Consider the following 27,629-nt stretch of genomic DNA (forward strand, 5'->3'; position numbering starts at 1 on the left):
GACACACGGATTGGTTGCCTCCCCCATGTCCCCCAAGTGGGGCTGGAGATTGAACCTGCAACCCAAGTACGTGCCTCTGATTGGGAATCGAACCCTCAATGCTATGGTGTGAGGGCCACTGCTCTAACCACTGAGAATGCTGGTCAGGGCTAACTTCTAGATTTTAAAGAATGGTTTCCTAGTCTAACTATACCCACTCTGTGCATATGCTGGAGAATGATAGGAAATAAGGTTGGACAAATAGAGTGGAGATGAATTATGGAAACCCTTAAAGGTCTGGCACACAATTTTTTTATTTTATATTTATTATATTTTAAAAAATATATTTTATTGATTTTTTTACAGAGAGGGAGGAAGAGGGATAGAGTCAGAAACATAGATGAGAGAGAAACATAGATCAGCCGCCTCCTGCACACCCCCCACTGGAGATGTGCCCACAACCAAGGTACATGCCCTTGACTGGAACCGAACCCGGGACCCCCTCAGTCCGCAGGCAGACGTTCTATCCACTGAGCCAAACTGGCTCTGGCTGGCACACAATTTTATAGGTTTGTAAAATTGTTTTTCCTCCTCACCAACTTCACCCCATCTCTGCACCCCACCAAGCAGTCTTGGATTAGCTGAATACTTTTCTTAACTATCTCCTTCATTTTCCATGGGAAGGTCTAGTCATCATTTAAGTTCCTGCTTATTTTCTCACTTCCTTTTCATGTGTTTTTATTCAAAACATTAGTTCTGGCACTGTGCTATCACAGTTCTCCATTTTTAATGTTCCATATGTCATTTTAGCCTAATGAATCCTAAGTAGCTTATCATAAGCAATTCTAAAAAATGTTTGGTACTAAATCTAAGCAATTTAATTTTTTCCGTGTCTTAGAAATCTCAGAAAGATCCTGAAGGAAGCTGAAAAAAATGGCTCTTCCAAAGATACCCATACCCTAGTCCCTGGAATCTATCAAGATTACTGTATATGGCAGAAAAGGGTCTTCGCAGATGTGATTAAGTTAAGCATCTTGAGATAGGGAAATTTTCCTGGATTATCTGGTTGGGACCCTATTGAAATGATAAAGCAAAAGTAGAGGCAATGTGGCCATTAAGACAGAGATTGAGTGATGCAGCCACCAGCCCAGGAATGCTGGTAGCGGCCAGAAGGGATACAAGGCAAGGAATGAATTTTCCCCCTAGAGCAGGGGTGGGGAATGTCCGGCCCCAGGCACATAAGGCCCTCGAAATCATTTGGTCTGGCCCTGCCAAGGCATTAGGGGTGAGTTAATGAAACGTTTGACCAAATATAGCAAGCTAATTTGTTTTTTTTTTGTTTGTTTGTTTGTTTTTTTACCAGAGGAAGCAGCTTTTATTGATGAGTTATCTCCAGAAACCAAAGGTCCACGGACCCACTTTCCGCCACCCGCTGTCCCTCCAGGACCTCACATCGCCCCACCTGGGGAGGGGATATAAGTGACCTTTGGGTTTTCAAAGCCCCAGGCTTTCCCCTCCCTGCGTAGCCTTACACATTCGTAGCAATACTGTTTGTTGGTTTTTTTTCCAGCAATGCCTGCTGCAGCTACTTGATAACAGTTGTGGGTGAAAGAGTGTGAGGGAAGCATTAGATGAGTAAGGGACACACAGGAAAAAGGAACGTAGCCTCTCAAAGGTCCCCTGTCCAGCCTCAGTGGCTTGATCCTTCAGATGATTTCTCTTTATGCTGAATAACGCCTTTCTGAATCAGATCGGGGATTTCCACTGCCAGCCATGGACCCAGCCCCAAAGCCATAAGATGAGCTAGTCCAAACTTGGGCACGTTCCTGGCCCACAAAGGCTTAAAGTGATCAGTCAGACATATTTTGCCACCCCTGTACATCTTGGCTGTTTTTCCATCCAGCTCAGGGACTGCAATTTCTGGAGCAGTAGTAGGATATGTGATAGGAATGTCAAACTCGATGTCAAACTCATATTTGAGGAGATCATGGATGTACCAGCATTTTCCAAACCACCGAGTCCCTTCCTTGTTGGACTCCAGTCGGAACCAATCAGTGTCTGCATTCTTGTTGTTCTCCACATACTTCAATCTTATCCCTGTCAATTCCATTTTCCTCTCTATTGCCACGGTGATTGATCTAAGCTCAAATCTGACCAGAATATTCCTTGGTGAAAATCCTTTAAAGGAATCCCAACGCCTCCAAGATAAAATCCGAGTGCTCAGACCTCTCCCTCGAGTCTTGCCCACCACTCCTTGCTACGCATTTGGTGCTGCAGCAACTCTGAACTAGGTGTCTCTTCATACACATCCTGGCGTTTCTCGCTAATTTGTTTTTTATTTGCAGAGTTTTTTCTTTATTGATTAAGGTATGTCCTTATCCCCCCATTGCCCTCCCATCCCTCCGCTCATGTTCTCACTCCCCTAATGTCTATGTCCATTGGTTATGCTTATATGCATGCATACAAGTCCTTTGGTTGATCTTGCCCCCTTACCCACCCCCCGCCCCCACCTCAGGCTAATTATTAAGTTGGTAATTTTGTTTGGCCCATGAATGATGTTATAAATATTCAAATGGCCCTTGGCAGAAAAAAGGTCCCCTCCCTCCCCCCCTGCCCCAGAGCCTCTGACACCTTGTTTTTAGATTTCTGGTCACCAGAACTGTGAGATAATGGTTTCCGTTGTTTTAAGCCACCAAGTTTATGGTAATTTGTTTCAGTGGCCATAGATTCTCTTTGTTCATTAAAAATACCTTGTTCACTGAAGTACAAAGCTGCTATTGCCAGACATTTCATGAAGGCTGTCAATGTTTTAAAAAATGCAATGAAGGAAAGTACTACTTTCAATAGTGCTTTAAATTAGGAGTAAAGTAGGTCTGATAAGTACTGGAGTTAAGCTTCACTAGGAATCAACCGTATTAAGTTAATTATTTCAATGAAAGGATGTTCCTTAAAGAAGTAACTTAGTTGATTGTCCACAGCCTGCACATTCCAAAGACTGGGCCCCGCCCTAACCGGTTTGGCTCAGTGGATACAGTGTTGGCCTGCGGACTGAAAGGTCCCAGGTTCGATTCCGGTCAAGGGCATGTACCTTGGTTGCGGGCACATCCCCAGTAGGGAGTGTGCAGGAGGCAGCTGATCGATGTTTCTAACTCTCTATCCCTCTCCCTTCCTCTCTGTAAAAAAGTCAATAAAATATATTAAAAAAAAAAGACTGGGCCCTGGCTCAGCACCTGGGAGGTAACCTCTAAGCCCTTGGAACATCCTGTCTGATTAGAGTGTCTTTGTTTAACAAGGCCTTGGGCTACAGCAGACTGCCATACCGATACGATGTGCCAGCCCTCACGGGATTCTTTCAACCCTAAGGTTTGGGACCCTCCCTGGTTGGCAATACTCCATGGGTGCTGTCGCCCACCACTGCTGGGAGAATGCAGCACTGCCCACATAACCCCATCAGAACAGGACAAGTGAAAAATCCTCCTGGTCTCTCCTACACCCTGCACCAGGCTCCTCTTCCACTGTTGATGTTAATCTGTATCCTTTCACTGCAGTAAACATAACTGTTGAGATAACAGCTTTGAGGAGTTCTTGTGACTCTTTCTAGCTAATCACTGAACTCGAGAGTGATCTTGGGGAGTCCCAGAACACAGGAGAACTCAACATTAATGTCTGCACAGCTATTCTAGCCACCAGCAGAGCCAGTCCAAGCCCAGAGCCAGGTCAACTGGTTCCATCTATTGACAAAACACTATTCTTGACCAAACTCTACTCAGGCTCCTCTGATCTTTCTCCTCCCCCAGACCCTGCCTTTTGAGCTTTTTGTGTTTGTGTCTGACAAGTCAATTTAGCCAGAATCCCCCATCCTCAGTATCTGATCACCCTGCGTATCCAATCAGGGTCCTCATCCTCGCCCAAGGTGATGTCTGGTCACCCAGGCCTGCCTTCAGCAACAATCCTGTTAGATCCATTTAGCCATGATCTCCCCTGATCCCTGAGGTTTCTTCTGAGTAATTTTCTTTTTTTTCTCCTTCCTTCCTTCCTCTCTTTCTTTCTTCCTTTCTTTCTTTCTTTCTATCTATCTTTCTTTTTTTCTTTAAGACTATCTTTTGGGTTTTATTTACTTGAAGCTATTTGTCTTTTTTTCCCCCCTTGTTCACAAAAGACTTTATTATCTAGTGATGCATACTGAGAACATACAGAAATTTGCATGGCCACTTCACATGCAGTAGAACAATCTTCACTTTACAATAAGTGAGTGTCAACTGTTTTGTGCAATAGACAACACTTTAAAGTCACATTCTTAAAGAAAGCTTCATTTACAGAAGAAATAAAGGTAAAGAAGCAATTACCGCTTTTAAAAAGCAGCTGCTTTGTTCAAGAGTGGAAGGTTTATGCCTGTATTTAAAGACAACATATCACAAATAATGAAAACAATGAACAAATGAAAAGCACTTTTACCATAAAGCAGTACACTTTCAAAATGAAAGTCCTCATATTTAGAAGTTACATAGACAAATAGTTATACAAATAGTTAAAAATTTCATTAGGTTGTCTATGTAACTTCTAAATATGAGGACTTTCAGAATTATGCCTCAACATTTGTAATTTAGTAAATGAAAACTATGCATTGTTTCTATCTCACTAGGAACTGCAATTAACAAAATGTATATAAAGTCTATAGCAAGTTGATTTTTAAAAATTAAAGTTAATAAGAAACAGTACACTGAAGGCACTCTATTCATCAAGTGCATACTCTTCCAATTTTAAATGTGATGACCAGAACAGAAATTGTAACTATGCCACAGTTGCAATGCCAAAAAATAAAACAAGATCACGTATCACACATGCAGGGAATTCTGCCCCAAAGCTAATATCCCTCATTTGTCAATTGTTCTGCCGGGGTCCAGTCCTAGCAGTCCAGGGGTTCCCAAAGGTGTGGACGGAGTCGGCGAAGAATGAAGGACACAGAGACAGCGTTCAGTTGATCAGCATAGTCAGGTTCTCTCTTTATTCTCCTGTTACATCTGTATTTATACCATTTGATCCTATAAGCATGCCTCTATAGTCACATCATGGTATGTTTTGGGTCCTCCCTTGACGTTCTACAGTTCCTTGTTTCATGTCCATAGTTTCTTATCTGACCTTTGCCAAAAATCCCATCTCCATCTAGTTCTGTTGAGTTTAATCCTATCCATTCTATTCCAAAGGTTAGGGCTAGTTATCTCCATTCCAAGGTCACTACTCTACTGTTCTGATAAGCTACAAGGAAGTAACTGAGGGAGATTATCCTAAGTAAAGATTATGTAGCTTAAGCGTGATTGTTCGTAGTTAAGGTGATTAACTACCCGCCTGGCACTTAGTTAAGGGATTTTACTGATTTATTCCCTTCCTTAGTCCTGTTAATCCCTAACTCCAGGGAAAAATCCCCACCTGGGGAAACAACCTTTCTCGGCGAGGTGGCCCTGGTTAGAACACATAACACCAAGAAGGGGAGCAAACATATTAAGAACAGTATGCCAGGTCCCTTGAAACATATGCTGTGCAGATGTTTCTTCCCTGCAGCGACTGTGTCAAGCAGTAAGGATGTTCCAGCTTCCGGCATTGTTCCAATAAAATAACATCTTAAAACACCAGTGATGTTGATGGTTTAGCTTACCTTCAGTGTACTGAATGTTGCACACAACCTGCTTTAAAAGAGGAGACCATCCCTGCAGGCAGGCTCACGAAGGAACAGACCCCCTTCGGCAATGACTACACCAAGGGCATGCTGCTGTGGCCTACACACACACACCTAGGAAAATGTAAATATAAACAGCATTTATTCTGGCCATTTTACCTGAAGACCAAAATGAAGCCAAGTCTGCTAAAAATAAATCAACCACCCAGCATTACTACTTATTTTATAACAAGATGCTTTTGTCTTTTATGTGAACTGCAACCATATACATTAGCACTATAATTTTGTGCAGTCTTGGCAGTTAAAACAGTTCTACAGTGAAATTTCACATAAGACACAAAACAGATTAACTATCATTTCTAAAAGAAACATCACCCTTGGTGTTAATTCAAATATATCATGCTTCCTCAAATTTGATGGAGAGATATTTATAAATTTATTTACATTAATAAACTGCTGTGAAATTTCTTCAGTCTTTGTATTTAATTACTCAAACCATTGGAGCTTCTTCATCTCATTTAAATTTTTTCCTGGATAAAGACATGCTGTAGGGCTTGGTTGATGCTAATCCGTTTAGCTGGGTCCAACATTAGGATCTGGTCCAACAAGTCCTTTAGCTGGTGTACTTTTTTACGTTGGTCTTCAGGAAGTCGCTGGCATCCAATCAAGTCAGCCAACAGGTCCTTAGTTGGATTAATGGTGCTCATGACAGTAACTTTCTCCTTCTCTGTTACTTTATCAACTTCTATGTACATGAAATTGAGGTTTTGATCAAAATGTTGGTCTTTGAATACACCTTTCCGAATCATCTTATTTGGCATCTTTCCTTTGAGATCCATGGCGAGCTTCAACATATGGTTGTTGGTTTTGCCAGGAAATAAAATGTTTCCAGTATAGAGTTCATATAAGGTACAACCTACAGACCACATATCTATGCCATAGTCATAGCTTCTACCTATAATGATTTCAGGAGCACGATAAAATCGACTGACAAGATAAGGAGTTATGTCATTATCCGCAACATGTGAAGCCGACCCAAAATCACAGAGCTTTAAAATAGTTTTTGATTCATTAACCAGGATATTGTCTGGCTTGATATCAGCATGTAGGATATTGCATCTTTTAAGGAGTTTCAATGCCAAGAACAACTGCTGACTATAGGACCTTACAGCTGTAATATGAAGACCAACATCCTTACCATATTTTTTTAACACCTCTCGTAAATTCATGCTGAGCGGCTCAAATACGAGACAGAGATGCTGTTTGTGATAAAAGTGTCTGAAGAGCCGCAAACAATGAAATTTGTCATCAGGATCAGCATCGTTAAGTTTTTTCAAGAATTCGAGTTCTTTTAAACCAGTTTTCTGCATGAGTTCATTGTTTCTGATGATCTTTACAGCCACTTCTTGGTTGGCTCTTGCAATATCTCTGGCTCGTATGACATTACTGAATACACCTTGACCAGTGTAGCCATACACATTATAGCGCTCATCTAACACTTCACCTATGTTCACACGATAATAGCCTTCTGCATCAGTCCAGTTATCCCTGAGGTTAGGATTCTCTTTAAAGTCTTTTCCAATGCCAGCAGCCTGAAGACGAGCACTATCAAAATATGCAGCAAACATATCAGATTCTGTAAACATATCAAGTGCCAACAGCTTTTTCTGAGCTGACCCATTATTTGGTTCAACTGTCATTAGATTATGCTTGGCTTTTACCGAGGCCTCAAATGTGTCAACATTTTCCCGTTCATACTCTTTAACATCAGCAGCTACCCTTTCCAAAATGTCATCTGGAGAAGGTGACCGTGTATGAGTACTACTCTGGGGGCTGCTGGGTTCAGATGGCACAGACCTATTGCTATCGTCAGCAAGATATTTATATTTCTGAACAATTGCTTGCCTTTGTATTCTTCTCTGCTCTATTAGGGCCTCTTCATCTTCTTCTACATCAAAGTCTTCGAGGTTATCTTCAGATGAAGATTCTTGCTCAACTTTCATTCCTTCAGAAAGACTTCCTTTAAATTTATCCTCCTTTACTTTGCTTCTGCTTCTACTTCTACGACCACCTTCTGAAGGTGATCGAGACTGCCTTCTCAAACGTGATCTGCTTCTCCGACCTCTGTCCCTTCTCCGAGGGGACCTGCTTCTTCCTCTAGGAGACCTGCTCCGCCTGAGTGGGAAGCGAGACCTCCTTCTAATGGGAGATCTACTTGCTCTTCTTCGGGTTGGAGACCACTTACTTATCGGGGTGGCATCTTTTGATCTCTCGCGTCTACTGAGGATATCGTCACGAGGTCGTGCCCTTGGGGAAGAAAGTCGTCTCCTTTCTGGTTCTCTTAGTTTTCTTCCCAAGGATCGGCTCTCAGCTCTTCTCCTGGGAGACGGATTTCGAGAAGGTGACTTGCTCTGCTTAGACCTTCTATCATTTAAAAGTGGAGATCTACTTCTTCTGGATTTATCCCGTTGTTTTGGAGAGAAACTTCTTCTTTTAGGACTATGACCAGGTCTTCTACTGGGTGACCTATTTTCTTTCCCAGAAGAAGCATCTTTAGAGGGAGATTTAATTGGCTTCTTTTCTTTATCAGTTTCAGACCGTTTTGACTTTCTCTCTTTGGACCGTGACCTTCTGTCTTTGGATTTACCTCCTAAGTCAACTGGCGATCTGGATTTTTTGCCTCGATCACGACTTCTTTCATTTATAACTGGGGACTTTTTTCTATCTTTTGACTTACTTTTATCTTGAATCTTAACCTTGTCATCAGTAGGACATCTGGCCTTCCCAATTTTCTCTTGAGATCGCCTTCTAAGGGTAGGAGATTTTGACTTTCTTGCTTGATCTTGAGACTTACTTCTTTTGGATGGACTTTTAGACTTTTTCCTCTCCTTTGATTTGCTCCTAGTTGTCTTCTCTTTAACACCTCCCTTACTTTTCTTTTTATCAGACCTATGTCTAGTCCGTTCTTTGGATTGCTTTTACTTCGCCTTTTTGTACTATTTTTATTGTCCATAAGTTCAAGTTTCCCCTTGGTAGTGGAAGATCTAGTACTAGACCTATTTCCATTTCTTGCCTTTTCATGAATTTCCCCCTCTTCTTCAGAGCCAGATTCATAACCTTGTAATATGAGCCCCATCCCTGACCGGACGTTTCCTTCCATGAACTCATTATCAAGTTCAGCTTTAATCAAGGCTCTCAGTTTTTCCAAGTCTTCCAGCAAGGCTAAATCAAGTTTAGTTCTTTTTGCCGGAGACAAACCTTCTTTGTCAGAAGCATCTACAACCTCTTTTCTTTTGCGTTTCTTATGTTTACGTTTTTTATCCTTGTCTTCTTCTAAGGAATGTTTATGCTTCTTATGTTTACTTCTGTGCTTATGCTTCTTTTTCTTGTGACGACTGTGCTTATTTTGAGATTGGTCTTCTGATACTTCTCCATTTTCTTCGTGTACACTCTTTCCAGAATTATCAGCATCTTCCATCTCCGACTGTTCCTGCAGATGCGGAGGCTTGGCGTTGGCGGCCATCTGGAACTGCCTGACTCCTCGGAGGCGGAGGCGGGTGGCGGTGGAGGCGAGTGTCAGGGGAGGAAGAGGGAGCAGAGCTGGCCCGCGTGTGCTAAGCGTGCAGAGCACTGTGGAGCTCTGAGTCCGCTCTAAGAATCCAGATATATTGCTGGGGTCCAACCCCAGCAGGTCCAGGGGTCCCCAAAGGTGTGGATGGAGTCAGCGAAGAAGAAATGACACGGAGACAGCGTTCAGTTGATCAGCAGCCTAGCCAGGATCTCTAGCCAGGATCTCCAGCCAAGTTCTGGTCTGGATCTCCAGCGAAGTTCTGCCTTTTATTGTCTTGTTACATCCGTATTTATACCAGTTGATTTTAATCCTGTCAATTTCTATTGCAAAGGGGTTAGGACGTTTCTTATCTCCATTCCAGGGAGTAAAGATTATGTAGCTTAAGCGTGATTGTTTGTAGTTAAAGTGATTAACTACCCGCCTGGCACGTAGTTAAGGAGTTTTATCCCCTCCCTGACTTCAGGGAAAAATCCCTACCTGGGGAAACAACCTTTCTCGGAGAGGTGACCTTGGTTAAAACACACAGTGCTAAGGGGAGCAAACATATTAAGAACAGTATGCCATATATGCCAGGTCCCTTGAAACATATGCTGTGCAGATGTTTCTTTCCTGCAGCGACTGTGTCAAGCAGCAAGGATGGACCGGCTTCCAGCAATATATAAGTGCATGGGGAAAGGGCGGGCTAGTGAGCGTGATGACACAACTTCCCCGGAGGGGGTGGGGCTCGAGGAGCGGCGGGCGGCGCCTGCTGACGGTTGGAGGTCGAGTGACAGGCATGTGCTCTCTTGTCTTTCTTTTTTTTTTAAAAAAAAACATATTTTTATTGATTTCAGAGAGGAAAGGAGAGGGAGAGAGAGAGAAACATCAATGATGAGAGAGAATCGTTGATCGCCTGCCTCCCGCACGACCCCTACTGGGGATTGAGCTCCCAGCTCAGACCAGGAATGGAATTGTGACCCCCTGGTTCATAGATCAACACTCAACCACGGAGCCAGCGGGGCCGCTGAGTAATTTTCTATCCACTGACTCCCATCCTGCTCCTTGGCTATAATGGTCACTTTCCTTTGTTATATTGGAGCCGTGCCCCATCCTCTCCCTTATTCAAAAGCCCCATTATTGTAGTCCCCCTCCATAGTCTTCCTCACTGCTCTTTAACAAATGTTGTGAATAATGCTTTCTTTACTACTACCCACCCAGCCTTCTCGGTTGTAAATTTATTCTTGTGTGCCATGAAGGAGGTAGACTCAAAGACTCCGAGGTCCTTCCCACTTTAAAGTACTAGGGATATGGCAAAACGAGTACGTTTTGTGCCACGGAGTCACCCAGACATTGCCTGGCATGGCATTTTGCTAACTGACTAATGAAAGTAGAATTCAACCCACTGGAGATAAAATAGTTCCCCTTCTCGGATTAACTGGAGGGCACCGTGGTGGGAGCAGCTGTTGGCTTTGTTTTTTGCAGACTCGCTCAGGGGCCTTTTATGCACCTCTGATCTGATATTGTGGGTACAAAGTTTCTACTCTGACGTAGGATCGTAGCACCGCAGCCTCTGCCTGATGCCAGGAAAATCTAGCAGAATATAAAATGTGGAAAAACAGTCCTCATCAGTATGCAAGCCTTTTGAATTAATAGCACCTGAATTATGCATTGTGTTCATAAATGTATAATTGAAAATGCTCTGGGCTTTTTCCTCTCTTCTGGAAAGAGAATTTCCTCAGGTAAACCTGGTTTGTGAGCAAGACCTTCACCCATAGGTTTTGATTACCACCACCCAGCCTTTATCACTAGGAACTAGTTAAGTTTGGGTCTTCCAAAAGGCAGACAATATTTAAATCTATTTGAAAGTATTCTCACTTTGAAGTGTGTTTCTCTGAAGACTTGGAAGCCAGAACACACAGAGGGAGCTGACCAGGAAATAGTGAGATCAGCAACAATCAGTCGAGGAGGAATTCACCTGTGAACTCCGTGTCTCAGGCAAATCATCCGCCTTCCTGGGTTTATTTCCGGATAGAAAATGGCAATGCCTATTCTGCATCATTCCTGAAATGCACAGGAAACAGCAAGTAGTGAGGGAGATTCAGAGTTGCATGTTGGCCATATGGTTCAATGATCTACAGTTTCCCTTTCCTTCTTCTTTTTCTAGGATGACTGTTTCAGCCATGTGCTTTATGGATTCCAGCAGGGTTCCTCTGGACAGGCAGAATTGTTCCCTTGAATTGGAAAGCTGTAAGTCTTACTTCCTGTCACAATACACACCCACGACCTGAGCACACCATCGCAAACTTGAATGGAAATAAGCATGCTCTTAAGGGTTTAATAAATGTATTTATTCAAAATATGTAGTTGCTTTCTTTTTCCTTTACAAGGATGATGGCAAATTGTCACTCGAAAAGATCCAGGAAAAAAAAGTTATGCTTTCATAATAATATATTTTTCGGTTTCCACAATGGTTATAAAGAAACAGCTCCCTATATAGGGGCATTCTTGTGAATGTTATTTGCCGGAAGCTGGTCCATCCTTGCTGCTTGACACAGTCACTGCAGGGAAGAAACATCTGCACAGCATATGTTTCAAGGGACCTGGTGTAAACGGCATGCTGTTCTTAATATGTTTGCTCCCCTTCTTAGCGCTATGTGTTTTATTTATTTATTTTTTTTAAAGAAATATATTTTATTGATTTTTTACAGAGAGGAAGGGAGAGAGATAGAGAGCTAGAAACATCGATCAGCTGCCTCCTGCACATCTCCTACTGGGGATGTGCCCGCAACCCAGGTACATGCCCTTGACTGGAATAGAACCTGGGACCTTTCAGTCCGCAGGCTGACACTCTATCCACTGAGCCAAACCGGTTTCGGCAAGCACTATGTGTTTTAACCAAGGTCACCTCTCCGAGAAAGGTTGTTTCCCCAGGTGGGGATTTTTCCCTGGAGTTAGGGAGGGAATAAAATCCCTTAACTAAGTGCCAGGCGGGTAATTAATCACTTTAACTACGAACAATCACACTTAAACTACATAATCTTTACTTAGGATAATCTCCTTCAGTTACTTCCTTGTAGTTTAATAGAACAATAGAGTAACCTTGGAATGGAGATAAGAAACACCCTAACCTTTGTAATAGAATAGATAGGATTAAAATCAACTGGTATATAACACCAGAACTTGGCTGCAGATCCTGGCTAGAGATCCTGGCTAGGCTGCTGATCAACTGAACGCTGTCTCCGTGTCATTCCTTCTTCGCCGACTCTGTCCACACCTTTGGGGACCCCTGGACCTGCTGGGGTTGGACCCCAACACCCCAGTACCCATCAGTAGACCCCGAACCCTGAACCACACAGAACGTGGAGGGAAAATACATCAACAACAGTAGGGGAAGTTTTCCGTCTTTGGATAAGGATTGCTGCACTGGACAACTTCAGAATATTACTCACAATGTCATCGAACAGGAGTCAGAATCCCCATGGACTGAAGCAGAATGGCCTTGACCAGATCTGGGATGACCTCAGAGCCGGAATCCAGCAGGTGTACACCGGACAGAGTATGGCAAAATCCAGATACATGGAGCTCTACACTCATGTTTATAGCTATTGCACGAATGTTCACCAGTCAAACCAAACGCGAGGGGCTGGCGTCCCTCCTTCTAAATTGAAAAAGGGGCAAGTGCAATTTGTTGGCTTGGAGTTATACAAACAACTTAAAGAATTTTTGAAGAATTACTTGACAAATCTTCTTAAGGATGGAGAAGACTTGATGGATGAGAGTGTACTGAATTTCTACACTCAGCAGTGGGAAGATTACCGGTTTTCCAGCAAAGTTCTGAATGGAATTTGTGCCTACCTCAATAGATATTGGGTTCGCCGTGAATGTGATGAAGGACAAAGAGGAATATATGAAATCTATTCTCTCGCATTGGTGACTTGGAGAGATTGTCTATTCAGGCCCTTGAACAAACAGGTAACCAATGCTCTTTTAAAACTGATTGAAAAGGAAAGAAATGGTGAAACCATCAATACAGGACTGATTAGTGGAGTTGTACAGTCTTATGTGGAATTGGGGCTGAATGAAGATGATGCATTTGCGAAGGGTCCTACGTTAACAGTGTATAAAGAATCCTTTGAGTCTCAGTTTTTGGCTGATACAGAGAAATTTTATACGAGAGAGAGTACTGAATTCTTGCAGCAGAGCCCAGTTACTGAATACATGAAAAAGGCAGAGGCCTGTCTGCTCGAGGAGCAACGGAGAGTGCAGGTCTACCTCCACGAAAGCACTCAGGACGAGCTAGCGAGGAAGTGCGAGCAGGTGCTCATCGAGAAGCACCTGGAGATCTTTCACACAGAGTTTCAGAACTTGCTGGATGCTGATAAAAACGAAGATTTGGGTCGCATGTATAATCTTGTATCTCGAATCCAGGACGGCCTAGGAGAACTGAAAAAACTTTTGGAGACACATATTCATAATCAGGGTCTTGCAGCAATTGAAAAGTGTGGAGAAGCTGCTTTAAATGATCCCAAAATGTACGTGCAGACAGTGCTGGATGTTCATAAAAAGCACAACGCCCTGGTCATGTCAGCATTCAATAACAACGCGGGCTTCGTGGCCGCCCTGGACAAGGCTTGTGGGCGCTTCATAAACAACAATGCTGTCACCAAGATGGCTCAGTCGTCCAGTAAGTCCCCCGAATTGCTGGCTCGATACTGTGACTCCTTGTTGAAGAAGAGTTCCAAGAACCCAGAAGAAGCAGAACTAGAAGATACACTCAGTCAAGTGATGGTTGTCTTCAAGTACATAGAGGACAAGGATGTGTTCCAGAAGTTCTATGCGAAGATGCTGGCCAAAAGACTCGTGCACCAGAACAGTGCGAGCGATGATGCCGAAGCAAGCATGATCTCCAAATTAAAGCAAGACTGTGGGTTTGAGTATACCTCTAAACTTCAGCGGATGTTTCAGGACATTGGCGTGAGCAAAGATTTAAACGAACAGTTCAAAAAGCACCTGACAAACTCAGAGCCACTGGACTTGGACTTCCGTCTCCAGGTGCTGAGCTCCGTCTCGTGGCCCTTCCAGCAGTCCTGCACGTTCGCCTTGCCGTCAGAGCTGGAACGTAGCTACCAGCGATTCACTGCTTTCTACGCTAGTCATCATAGCGGCAGGAAGCTGACGTGGTTGTACCAACTCTCCAAAGGAGAGCTGGTCACAAACTGCTTCAAGAACAGATACACTTTGCAGGCATCTACATTCCAGATGGCGATCCTGCTTCAATACAACACGGAAGATGCTTACGCGGTGCAGCAGCTGACGGACAGCACTCAAATCAAAATGGACATTTTGGCACCAGTCCTACAGATTTTATTGAAGTCGAAGTTATTGGTCTTGGAAGATGAAAATGCAAGTGTGGATGAGGTGGAATTGAAGCCAGATACCTTAATAAAATTATATCTTGGTTATAAAAATAAGAAATCAAGGGTTAACATCAATGTGCCAATGAAAACGGAACAGAAGCAGGAACAAGAAACCACACACAAAAATATTGAAGAGGACCGGAAGCTGCTGACCCAGGCGGCGATTGTGAGGATCATGAAGATGCGGAAGGTCCTGAAGCACCAGCAGCTGCTTGGGGAGGTGCTCACTCAGCTGTCCTCACGGTTCAAGCCACGGGTCCCGGTCATCAAGAAATGCATTGACATTCTGATCGAGAAAGAATATTTGGAGCGAGTTGATGGTGAGAAGGACACCTACAGTTACTTGGCTTAACCCTTGTAGAGGGCCTGACTGTGCCACCGCGGCCAGTGTCCCTGGTGGGCAGGATGACGACCAGCTCCTAGCAGCTGCCTGCACCTCTGGCCTCCCTTTTTAAGCTGAGACCAAGACTCCCAGCAGCCGGTCTCATGTACATCAGAACTGCTCAGGATCGATACATTTCAAGTCTGTAAATATGGACACCGGCGCCATTTAACCTAATTTAAGAACAGAGGAGAATGAACCGTCATGCTGAGGGCTGCGTGCTACTGCATCTAGATCAATACACCGGCTACGTGCTAACAGCTGCCTCCGTCTCCGCAGCACTGAGTGTCGGCCGCACTTTGAGAGGAGTCTGAATGGACCCGCGTGTAATCTGCTCTGAAAACCATTTGTATAGTGTGTTTCATTTTTTAATGTGTGAAATAAAGAAAATTAAAGGATTTCTGTAAAAAAAATAAAATAAAATCAACTGGTATAGACCTAGCCGGTTTGGCTCAGTGGATAGAACGTCGGCCTGCAGACTGAAGGGTCCCAGGTTCGATTCTGGTCAAGGGCATGTACCTTGGTTGTGGGTATATCCCCAGTAGGGGGTGTGCAGGAGGCAGCTGATTGATGTTTCTCTCCCATCAATGTTTCTAACGCTCTCTCCCTCTCCCTTCCTCTCTGTAAAAAATCACTAAAATATTTTTTAAAAAAAATCAGCTGGTATACATACAGATTACATGACAATAAGCACAGAACTTGGCTGGAGATCCTGGCTAGAGAACCTGGCTAGGTTGCTGATCAACTGAACGCTGTCTCCCTGTCATTCCTTCTTCGCCAACTCCGTCCACACCGTTGGGAACCCCTGGACCTGCTGGGGTTGGACCACAACAGTTAGTAATGGAAACTGACAAAAGACAAAGACTTTCTGAATTTGGAAAACTCTGGAATTTATGTTCTCATATGAGTCACAGTCTTTCATTAAGTGCACTTGGGTTCCCCTCTAAGAACCAGTTGTAGACATAGGTTCACTAATCAGAGCCCTGTCAAGGACATCTGAGCCAGCTCCTGTCAATCACTTTCACCGATCAGCTATTTTTGATATGGCATCTTAAAACTGATTGCACTTTTTCATAATGAGGCTACAATGCTGGGAATCTCAATGGATGTCTCCTACACAGATGCTCCTTCCTCCTTCCCAAATCCATTGGAAACTTTTATACCAGGAACACTATTGGATTACAGAAGAAAATTCTTTATGAGCTCAACTCATTTTGGAATTTTATTTTATTATTATTTTTTTAAAATATATTTTTATTGATTTCAGAAAGGAAGGGAGAGATAGAAACATCAACAATGAGAGAGAATCATTGATTGGCTGCCTTCTGCACGCCCCCTGCCTTCACTGGGGATCGAGCCTGCAACCCGGGCATGTGCCCTTTACCGGAATCGGACTTGGGACCCTTCAGTCCACAGGGCCATGCTCTATCCACTGAGCCAAACCAGCTAGGGCTCATTTTAGAATTTTATAGATCTACTAGAGGCCTGGTGCACAAAAATTTGTGCACTGGCTGCGGGGGGGGGGGGGGGGGAGGCGGCGGGGGGGGGTCCCTCAGCCCCACTTGTGCCCTCTCACAGTCTGGGACCCCTCGGGAGATAACGACCTGCTGGCTTAGGCCCGGTCCTGGGTGGCAGAGGGCAGGCCCAATCCTTAGTTGCAGCCCCTGGTCGGGCTCAGAGCAGGGCCGATTGGGGAGTTGGGGCACCGCCCCCTGTCATGCACAGAGCAGGGCCAATTAGGGGGCTGGGGTACCTTCCCCTCTCACAAACAGAGCAGGGCGGATAGCGAGGTTGTGGCCCCGCCCCCTGTCACAGGTAGAGCTGCAGGGTGATCAGGGGGTTTGGGCTCTGCCCCTGGTCACGCTGCTCCAGGGGACAGGAGGCCTCGCGGCTCCTCTGATCCCAGTGCTGGGAGGCTCCACTGATCCCGGTGCCAGGAGGCCTCGCGGCTCCGCTGATCCTGGTGCTGGGAGGCATATTACCCTTTTACTATATAGGATAGAGGCCTGGTGCATGGGTGGGGGCCGGCTGGTTTGCCCTGAAGGGTGTCCTGGTTCAGGGTGGGGGTTCTGCTTGGGTGCCTGGCCAGCCTGGATGAGGGGATGATGGCTGTTTGCAGCTGGTCACACCCCCTTCAGGGTGGGGGTCCCCACTGGGGTGCCTGGCCAGTCTGGGTGAGGGGCTGAGGGCCATTTTCAGGCTGGCAGGTGACTGAAGCTCCCAACCTCTCCTTTTTTTCTTTCTTTTTTTTTTTTAAATTCTGGGATTTATTTACCTTCTATGGCTGTCACTGGAACTGAAAGCCAGCTTTAGCTCTGAGGCTCGGCTCCAGCTCCGAGACCTCGGCTGCTGAAAGCAGGTCTGGGTTTGTTTGGCTTCTATAATTGAAACACTGTTGCAGCTGCCGGCTGGCTGAAAGCAGGTTTCTGGAGCTTGTTTAGCTTCTATAATTGCAACATTGTTTCTTAGAGTGCAAGCTCAGAGGCCAGCAGCGGCAGGCGGGGAACCTTGGCTTCCTCCATCACTGGAGCAACCAAGCCTCCTGTTCGCTTCAGCTGCCTGACTGCTGGCCGCCATCTTGGTTGGCAGTTAATTTGCATATTGCCCTGATTAGCCAATGGGAAGGGTAGCGAAGTTATGGTTAATTACCATGTTTCTCTATTATTAGATAGGACTAGAGGCCTAGTGCATGAAATTTATGCACAGGCACAGTCTCTAGGCCTGACCCGAGATTGAAGCATGAGCGTCTGGTGAGGAAAGGCAGATTCCAGCTAACCTCTGCGCCCTGGGCTGCACCTGGGGCCCTGCGTGGCCCCCTCTGCCTGAGTCATGGCGCCCGAGTCCCCACGAGAAGATGTGGTGTGTGTGGCTAGACGCTGTGGGCTGGGGCACAGTGTGGGCCTCTGGGCTGCCCAGCAGCTTTGCACGGAAGCCAGGGGGGCAGCACTCTCTCCCAGCCAGCCTCACAGACCGGCTCTTGCACAAATCCATGGGGAGCCCAACTGGTCCGGAAGAGGCTGTGTGGGCGTGGGGCGGGCTCCTCATGGGCACCTGGTACCTGAGTGCAGGGGCTTTCCCGGCACGTGAGCCTGGTGTTCCAGGCGAAGGTTCCAGGGGGAGTGAGAGCGAGCTCTGTGGACACCCCACATTCTCACTGCACCTCTGTTCTGTCACCTCTGCCCCCAGGTAGCCACCGGGAGGTCGCAGCCCCCTGCCTGGGTGCCATGGGAGGTTGGTCGCCACCACTCACCCCCAGTTCCCTGTCCCAGCCCAGGGCCCAACCCGGATCTGGTGATCAGAGCCTGCCAGCCACCGGTCGCCTTCTGCAGGGCAATTGGGCCCCCGCTTGCACCTGCCTTAGCCTGGCACTGTCTGCTTGCCTGCTCCACCATCCGGTCACAGTCCCACTCTCATCAGGGTTTGTCGGGGCTGGCAGTGCCTCCACTGTTCCCTATTGCCAGTGCTGTGTCACCGACGCCTGCCATATTTCACGCTGCCCCCTGGTGGTCATCACACATTATAGCGAGCAGTCAAACTCCCAATAGAGGGGAAATTTGCATATTAGGCTTTTATTATATAGGATAAAACTAAAGAGGTCTAGAGATCGGGGTCAGGTCAGTGGACTGTGAAGCACTGCTGTGATGTCACTCAATGCACACAGCCATGGTAGCATTTTAAGTCATCATGTGGGCATAAGAAAAACCTCCACACTATGGTAGTCATGAGGGCCTAATTTTTGGAGATTTTTTATTTTTGTAGCTGTGGGTATTGGCAACCATGTTTTGGTGCCTAACATATACATGGCATTGGGCCAGGCACTGAGGATACAGAGACCTCATAAGAGCTTATTCTAAGAATATTATATTCTTGTTTCAGATGCCTACAATGAAGAGGATCTCATGCTTTACCGGAGAAGTGGAAACAGGTGCTTAAATACCGATGAGCATATTTCCCTTTCTCGTTCTTCACTGAGGAGTTCAGTGCATCCAGTGGATTTGCCTTCCACAGCAGCACAGGTGAAGTCTTTTATGTGGACAATTCATAAACACTAGTGAATTACAGTGCACCCACTGTCCACAAAGCAACATGTGAAGAGACCTGAATCCAAACAAGGGTCCCATTTGGCCAATAATATCTTTTTACAGGTGGCCAGCTCCACCTCTGGTACATCATACCTTTCTTCATGTAGCCGCTTCTAACAGAAGCCTTGCTTCCATTCTTGGCCCCTGCAGAATACTCTCAATGCAGCAGAGTGATCTTTTGAAAACATAAAGATCACAATTCTTGCCCTAGCTGGTTTTGCTCAGTGGATAGCGCATCGGCCTGCTGACTGAAGGGTCCTGAGTTCAATTCCAGTCAAGGGCACATGCCTGGGTTGTGGGCTTGATCCCCAGTAGGGGGCATGCAGGAGGCAGCCTATCAAAGATTCTCTCTCATCATTGATGTTTCTATCTCTCTCTCCCTCTCTCTTCCTCTCTGAAATCAATAAAAATATATTTAGAAAAGAAATCACAATTCTTTCCTAGCTCAAAACCACCCTGTGCTTTTCCATCACACATTAAAATTCAGGCTTCTCAGCAGGACCAGCTGTCTCTGACCTTGCCCACTACCCCTAACATTTCAGCACATCCTACTCTCCCCATACTGGCCTCCTTGGACAGAGGTTATCAAGTTGTTATCTAAAAACCTGTCTCATTAAGAGAGAAACCAAAATTTACATCACAGAGAAGCTCAAGGACTTTCTGGGATCAACAGCTATTCAGTTATTTAGATCCTGAAGAAGTGCTCTGCTTTACTCCAGTACTAGTTTCCCGGTGCATGAAATTTGTGCACATTAAAAGGGAATTAATTAGAAGAAATATTTTAATATTGCTATTTTTCCCTTTGCTAGGAGCAGGGACGTGAGCCTCACATCCCAGGGCCCATTGCCAGGGTCGGGGACGTGAGCCTCATATCCCCAGGCAGTGCAAGTCTCCGCCCACCAATGCTGCAAGTCCCCATCCACCCGCTCCTTCTGCGCACGCAGCCTGCTGATCGGTCATTACATGATGGTGTCCCAACCAATTTGCATATTATCCTATTATTAGATAGATGTGTCTACATTGCTTGGGATTCTGTGCTATGTAGATAATTCTGTGCTATGCAGATAATACTATTCATAATAATAATACTGATTGCTCTTCTGATTTTATAAGTAACACTAGAGGCCCGGTGCACAAAAATTTGTGCACTGGGGGCGGGGAGGTCCCTCAGCCAGGCGTGTGCCCTCTCGCAGTCTGGGACCCCTTGGGGGATGGCCACCTGCTTGCTTAGGCCTGCTCCCCGGGGGATTGGGCCTAAGCTGGCAATCAGACATCCCTCTGGCAGCCCGGCAGCCCTCGGGGGATGTCCACTTGTCAGTGGGGAGCAGACCTAAGCTGCAGTCGGACATCCTTAGCGCTGCTGAGGAGTCAGGAGAAGCTCCCACCACCACCGCTGTACTGGCAGCCATCAGCCTGGCTTGTGGTTGAGCAGAGCTCCCCCTGTGGGAGCGCACTGACCACCAGGGGGCAGCTCTTGCATTGAGCGTCTGCCCCCTGGTGGTCAGTGTGTGTCATAGTGACCAGTCATTCCCAGTCGTTCTGCTGTTAGGGTCAATTTGCATATTATACTTTTACTATATAGGATAGTGGCCTGGTGCACTGGTGGGGGCTGGCTGGTTTGCCCTGAAGGGTGTCCCAGATCAGGGTGGAGGTCCTGCTTGGGTGCCTGGCCAACCTGGGTGAGGGGCTGATGGCTGTTTGCAGCTGGTCACACCCCCTTCAGGGTGGGGGTCCCCACTGGGGTGCCTGGCCAGCCTGGATGAGGGGCTGATGGCTGTTTTCAGGCTGGCCACAGCCCCTTTAGTGGGGGTCCCCACTGGGATGCCTGGCCAGTCTGGGTGAGGGGCTGAGAGCCATTTTCAGTCTGGCCAGCGACTGAAGCTCCCAGCCTCTCCTTTTTTTCTTTTTTTTAAATTCTGGAATTTATTTACCTTCTATAATTGAAACTTTGTTGCCATCGCTGGAGCTGAGAGCCGGCTCCAGCTCCGTGGCCACGGCCGGCTGAAAGCAGGTATCTGGGGTTTGTTTAGCTTCTATAATTGAAACTTTGTTGCTTTCGGAGCTCAGAGCTGGGCCGTGGCAGGTGGGGAACCTTGGCTTCCTCCATCACTAGAGCAAGCAAGCCTCCTGCTCACTTCAGCTGCGTGGCTTCCGGCCGCCATCTTGGTTGGCAGTTAATTTGCATATCTCACTGATTAGCCAATGGGAAGCGTAGCGAAGATACAGTCAATTACCCTTTTTGTCTTTTATTAGATAGGATAGTTTTTTGTTTTGATCATTCATATATCTCTAGCACATAGTAAATGCTCAATACCTATGGTTGAATGAATGAATAAATGGTAGATAATTTGAAAAGAATTTAGAGAAGTTTAAAGAAAAAGCCTTTGTAATCCCACCTTATAGAGATAACTATGTTGTTATTTTGATACTAGGGGCCCAGTGCACGAATTCATGCACCTTGAAAGGAACTGTGGGCCCCGAGGCTGTGGTAGGTACAGAGGTGGGTCTCGGCCCATCCTCCACACCCCCACCCACCCCCTCCTGCCGTCACCCCCAGTCCCATATCTGCCATCAGCCCCACTCCCACCACTGCTGCTCCCACATGCTGATGGTGCCAGCCCCACTCGCACCCGCTGACAGCATGGAGTGATTGGGGCCGGCGCCAGCAGCGGGTGAGAGCAGGGCCAGCACCGTCAGCGGGTGAAAGCAGTGGCTGCTGTCTCAATTGCCCCTCAGAGCAGGGGGAGGTGGAGAAGCCCTCAGGGGCGGTTGGGGCCAGCAGCTGCCACTTGCATCCGCTGACAGTGCCGAGCGGTCAGGACTGGCACTGGATGCCCTCAGTTGGTGCGAGCGGCAGCTCCAGTGCCGGCTGCAGGTGTAAGCGGTGCTAGCGTCAGCAGTGGGTGTGAGCAGCGGATTTGGCGCCAGCAGCAGGTGTGAGTGGGGCATCACCAGCCGTGGGTGTAAGCAAGGCCAGTGCCATCAGCGGGTGTGAGTGGCAACTGCTGTCCTTGATTGCCCATCAGGAGCCAGGGGAGTTGGAGAAGCCCTCAGGGGCCATCAGGGCCGGCAGCTGTCACTCACACCCGCTGATGGCTCCAAGTGATCAGGACCGGCACCAGGCACTGGCAGCAGGTGCAAGCACTGGGTGTGACCACACATGCAGAGCAAAGAATTTCAGTAACCACCAGAGGTTCACCCTGATGACGGCCACTGGTGCCCTGCCTTGGTCTGGTGCCCCCACTCACCTGCTTCACCATCCCACTGCGGCCAATGCCCGCCATGTTCTGCACATGTCCCCTGGTGGTCAGCACACGTCATAGTGACCTGTTGTTTGGTTGTTCGGTTGTTCCGCCGTTTGGTCTATTTTCACATTAGCCTTTTATTATATAGGATATTTTTTGCTCCTTCTCCTCCTTCTCCTCTTTCTTTGTCTTTCTTAATATAAGTAAATATATGTTTTTAATCAGTATTTTGAAGCTCTTAGTCTTCAATTAAATCAATATTTAAACAAAAATGCATGCCATGAACAATGATACATATTAAAGTATAGTTTACAGCTTTTTCCACTTTAGTTTTGTTATGATGAAATAACTTTGGCACATAAAATATTATAAATAATACTTTGATGCTATTAAAATGTGATGCTACATATGAAGCATAGAAATCCAGAAGTATTGTTTCCTGCACATAATATATATAATATATATAATAATAATAGCAATGAAATTTCTTCTGATTTGGAGGCATAAGTATCCATTAGTATATATTCAACTATCCTCTTAAAAATTCTAACATCACCAGCAAGCCATTTCATTGACTCCAGTATTACTCTATTTGTGCTCGTCAGACTTCTTGAGTCCTACCAAGCAAGTGTGATACTCGTTGACCTTTTACCTTCTTTTGGTTATATTTTAGAGTCTTTCTAAAGCAAGATAGAATACTTACACTGAAAAACACACTGCACAGAAATAAACTTTTAAGAATTTTTAAATGCACTGAAATTTTTAATATTCCAGTGTAGCTACATTTTTAAGAAACAGAATGTTGCTTTTTTAAAGAAGAAAAAGAATTAGATTAAAATGTACCTGGTTTGTGTAGCATTAATAGTTATCCACAATACCTCCCTTGGCCTCACCTTCCCTGAAGAGCCATGAGCCAGAGAAACATTTCTCTTGCCTGGTTGCCCCCACCAAAAAAAAAAAAAAAAAAAAAAAAATCAGGAATTTACACATGAAAAAAGAATCTTGTTATCTACATTTATTTCAAGACTTAAAACCATACATAGTAACAGTGTCTTTCTTTATGAAGTGCTTTTACAGCTTTTCCCTTTTAATCCCCAATAAGTATATGAAGCTGTAACATCAGAGATGCTGTTATTCTACTCTACAGCCATAACTAAAACTCTTAATTGCTCACAATAAATACCAAAGAGGGGCTATGCTATCCTATATAATAAAAGCCTAGGTGGTGTCACATCCCCATGCGACATAGTCACAAGATGGCCACCACAGATGGCCACGCACACAGTGGAGGTGGGGCCCAGTGGCCACTCCGTGTGGTGAGGCCTGGGGGTCCTGCAGCTCTCCACGGTGGGGAGGAGGTTAGTCCGGGTGGAAGAGGCAGGTCGAGGCAGGGGAGGGCAGCTGTGGGAGATCAGGCCGGCAGGGGAGCAGTTAGGCATCAGTCAGGCCAGCAGGGGAGCGGTTAGGGGGCGACCAGGATGGCAGGCAGGCGAGCAGTTAGGAGCCGGCGGTCTTGGAATGTGAGAGGGATATCCAACCACCAGTTTAGGCTTGATCCCACAGGGACTGGGCTTAAACTGGCAGTTGGACATCCCCCAAGGGATTCCAGATTGGAGAAGGTGCAGGCTGGGCTGAGGGACACCTTCCCCATCCCTTCCCATGAATGAATTTCATGCACTGGGCCTCTAGTGGTAATATAAGACAATAAGCAGCTTAAAAAGTATGTATATATTTTAACTTTAGAATATACTATATAGCGTACCTGTTATTATCCTTGGTAATGAAATTGTTTAATGCCATTGAAACATATCAACTGGTAGTAAGAGAGAACCTCAGAACAGGTAGGGAAGAGAAAAGTAATAGCACTTAACTGAGAATAGAATACTAGGAGTCGCCTGCCAGTTTGGTGTGTCTTGAGCTTAATGCCTAAATATTGACCTTATCCATCTAATATGTTTCTATCATGAGCTTCCTAAGAGATTACTACCGAGACTAGTAAAAGGGTTCTCTATGATTTTGTTTTATAATTTTTAACCTGTAGTCTCTGTGTTTTGAATAATTTAGTCTCAAAATACACTGGATTTATCATGGAAAAATTAATGTTACTACTTATTCATAAAAGGTATCTTTTCATTTTTGTTCATTTCGTTAGTTATTGCCTTATTTTAGTAAGGTTTTAATAAGATTGGTATCACAGTTATTGTGGAATAAAGCAAGATAATATGAATTAGAAATGTGTGAGAAAAACAACAGCAAGGGTAAGGGATTATAGAGAATCCAGCAGGTGGTTATTAGAGAATGGCACTCAGAGAAGTACTACACATGTTCCAAAAATTTGGCTTTAAGCTTCCTTGCAACCAATGTGAAAAGGGAACCCAAACAAATATGTGTGTGGATGTGGCCACAATTTGTGCTTTTGATCAGCATGAATTAATCAATGCTATCAACATGAATTTATAGAATTCTAACAAGAAGCAAAGAAACATAATTGTTTGGTTACTTTTTTCCAGATTAATCATGGATAAATTAATGGTGCCCACGAGACTCTGAAATAAAAACAGTTTGTGGCTACTCCTTCCTTCAACCCCCACTTTGAATTCCTAGCTGTCTGGATTCCATCTTGCAATCCAAGGATCTAGTGGCTACTGTGAATCTTTTCCTTCAGATAAAATGTTTTATTTCATTTGTCATAGCGAATAAATGTGAAATGAATTTTAGGGACAAAATAGGCAGGTTGAGGGAGTTTTAGGAATAAGGAGGGTCCATGGGAGAGGAATGCATAGATAGAGACTTGAAGACGCCAGGGTGTTTATCTTACTTATACAGAGGATAGAGAAATGCCACAGGCAGATGGAAATATTTCTGGCCTAAGCAATTAAAACAGCCATAAACTGAGGACAGGGGTATCTCGGGAAAGGCCTGCTCTCTCTCTCTAATGGGAAAATAAGAAAATCCCACCTCGCGTTCCTTTGCCTCTGGTTTATATATATATGCTGCAGTTCTTTGTTTGAATCTGACCTTTTCTTTTTGGTCCCTTTCCTTAATTTGGAACCCCCATGTTTGCCCAAGTCCATTCCCTTTACATCATAGAAGAAAGAAACTTCAAACTAATTCACACTATGCTTTTGGTTTTTTAATAAATTACTTCTTGGGAGAGGGGAGCTTGAATTTGGAAACACTAAACACTATTGCTAGTTAGAAATTAGGGCTTAACATAAATGCCCAAATCAGAATCAACAGCAGTGAAATTTTGTGGCACTCTAGCTGGAAAGAGATTTCAAGTGTAGAGATTTCAAGTTTCCATACCGGTGTTTTTACGTGCTCCATCTGACATGCCCTATGCCACTGTCACACGCACTGCTTTGTAGGAACCGATGCAGACTCACGGAGCCATAATTGAGCCCTACAGAGTGGGAGAGGCCAAGCTGAGCACTTAGATAAGATGTTACTTAATGAGCATCCGAGTGTCTTCCAGGCTGGATCAGGGCGGACGCCCTCATTTACACTGATTTTGTTCTTTCCCCTCTGATGCTCTGTGGAGGGAGAAGATGGTTATAAGTGGTTCACAATCATTGTAATTAGCACACAATTCATTCCAGAAAGGGTGATTTCTTAATGTTCACAAATTGCATACTTCAAAAGATCAGTTGAAAGACATAAATGGTCATTAATATTAACACTTTGTTCACCTCTTTCCTTATTAAAAGCTTCAACCTACAAGCATTTAATGCTTCAAGGGAAAAAATACCATCTGAATGAATAATTACACTATTGTGGCTGTTACTCCACATTGGGGCAGCTGTGCCCTGACCTCAGTATGGCAGTGGGGCAGTGTAGACCCCGGCAGGAGATTAAAGGCACTTTTCCAGCCCTGAGACAGGATGAGAAAGTCATTCCACCTCTAGCAGTTAATGAACACGATTTTCAATTAGATTTCTGAAGCTGACTGCTCAGCTCTTACACTGGGCAATGATGGCAATTAAAGCTGGTTCCAGGGCAGGTTGGGGTGAATGGAGACACTGAAAGGCATTTAGGTTGTCCCTGAAATTCTGTGCTTCTTGCATCTACATGTGATTCCTCAGGGTTAGGAAATTGCTATGTAGATTTATGTAAAATAATATGCAAATCAGAAGTGTGTCTCCCCGCTTTAAATGAAGAGAACTGCAGTAGTCCAACACTGCTATCCTCTCAGGGGTTTGCTTCCTACCACCCTCAAGTCTTTACTTAAAAAAAAAAAAAAAAATATATATATATATATAAATATACATACACACATCCTATCTAATAAAGAGGGAATATGCTAATTGATCATCATGCCATCACAAAGATGGCAGCACCCACAGCCAATAAGGAGGGAATATACTAATTAACTGTCCCACCCTCAAAGATGTCAGTGCCCACAGCCAATAAGGAGTGAATATGCTAATTGACTGCGATTCCCTCAAAGATGGCAGTGCCCACAGCCACAAGATGGCAGCACCCAGTCTCCTCAGCCCCGCTGGGGCGGCAGGCATGTGGCAAGGCCGGGCCCGCCCCCAGGTGGGCCCGGCTGCTTCGCGCGCCTGCCTCCAGAGTTCCCCAGTCCCCTTAGGCCCCCCAGTTGCCGAGGGCCGGCCTGAGGTGCAGGCAAGCCTCGGATGTCAGCTGCCCAGCCACCCTGGCTGCCCGAGGTTCAGGAAACCAGGGCCGGCTGAGGCTTGTGCTGCCGGCAGTGGCAGCAGCAGAGGTGTGATGGGGCATCACCTTCCCCTGATCGTTGGGTCACCTCCTGCCCCTGAGGGCTCCCGGACTATGAGAGGGGGCAGGCTGGGCTAAGGGACACCCCCTCCAGTGCATGAATTTTCATGCACCGGGCCTCTAGTGTATATATATATGTGTGTGTATATATATATATATATATATATATATATATATATATATATATATATATATTTTAAATATATATATTTCCCTAAATATACTTTTATTGATTTCAGAGAGGAAGGGAGAGGGAGAAGAGAGAGATAGAAACATCAATGATGAGAGAGAATCATTGATTGGCTGCCTCCTGCACGCCCCCTACTGGGGATCGAGCCCACAAGTGGGCATGTGCCCTGACGGGGAATCAAATGGTGACCTCCTGGTTCATAGGTCGATGCTCAACCACTGAGCCATGTAGGCTGGGATGGTCAAGGATATTTTAACCCTCATGGAAGGAGGAGCATACTGTATTTTCTTCTCTCCCTCCCAGCTCCCTCCTTCTTTCCTTGCCTCCATCTTTCTCACTTGGCCCCTCTGCACGGGATATGCCCCTCATGGGC

General features: G+C 45.4%; 4 protein-coding genes across 4 annotated transcripts in view; 2 read left to right on the forward strand and 2 right to left on the reverse strand.

The window, feature by feature from the left end:
* The window catches only part of GABRR3 (gamma-aminobutyric acid type A receptor subunit rho3), a gene marked incomplete at both ends in the record, with an annotated part of 51,016 nt that overhangs the window by 13,813 nt on the left and 9,574 nt on the right, over positions 1 to 27,629 (forward strand). The window contains 3 exon segments of the mRNA XM_081086005.1: positions 11,368 to 11,450; positions 18,879 to 18,959; positions 18,962 to 19,018. Of these exon segments, the coding sequence (XP_080942131.1) occupies positions 11,368 to 11,450; positions 18,879 to 18,959; positions 18,962 to 19,018 (221 nt within the window).
* Positions 1,337 to 2,089, reverse strand: LOC308516884 (ubiquitin-fold modifier-conjugating enzyme 1-like; the record flags this gene model as incomplete). Its single annotated transcript, XM_081087980.1, has 1 exon — positions 1,337 to 2,089. The coding sequence occupies one exon, from the start codon at positions 2,087 to 2,089 to the stop codon at positions 1,670 to 1,672; it is 420 nt and encodes a 139-aa protein (XP_080944106.1). The 3' UTR covers positions 1,337 to 1,669.
* LOC308516018 (serine/threonine-protein kinase PRP4 homolog) lies at positions 6,172 to 9,131 on the reverse strand (the record flags this gene model as incomplete). Its single annotated transcript, XM_081086740.1, is given in 2 exon segments — positions 6,172 to 8,627; positions 8,630 to 9,131. Coding segments are annotated over 2 exon segments (2,958 nt in total).
* LOC308516019 (cullin-1-like) lies at positions 12,654 to 15,400 on the forward strand (the record flags this gene model as incomplete). Its single annotated transcript, XM_081086741.1, has 1 exon — positions 12,654 to 15,400. One exon carries the CDS (start codon positions 12,654 to 12,656, stop codon positions 14,970 to 14,972), a length of 2,319 nt encoding a protein of 772 aa, XP_080942867.1. The 3' UTR covers positions 14,973 to 15,400.

Source organism: Myotis nattereri (genome assembly GCF_964212035.1).
Source record: "Myotis nattereri genome assembly, chromosome: 3".
In the NCBI taxonomy this organism is placed as follows: Eukaryota; Metazoa; Chordata; class Mammalia; order Chiroptera; family Vespertilionidae; genus Myotis; species Myotis nattereri.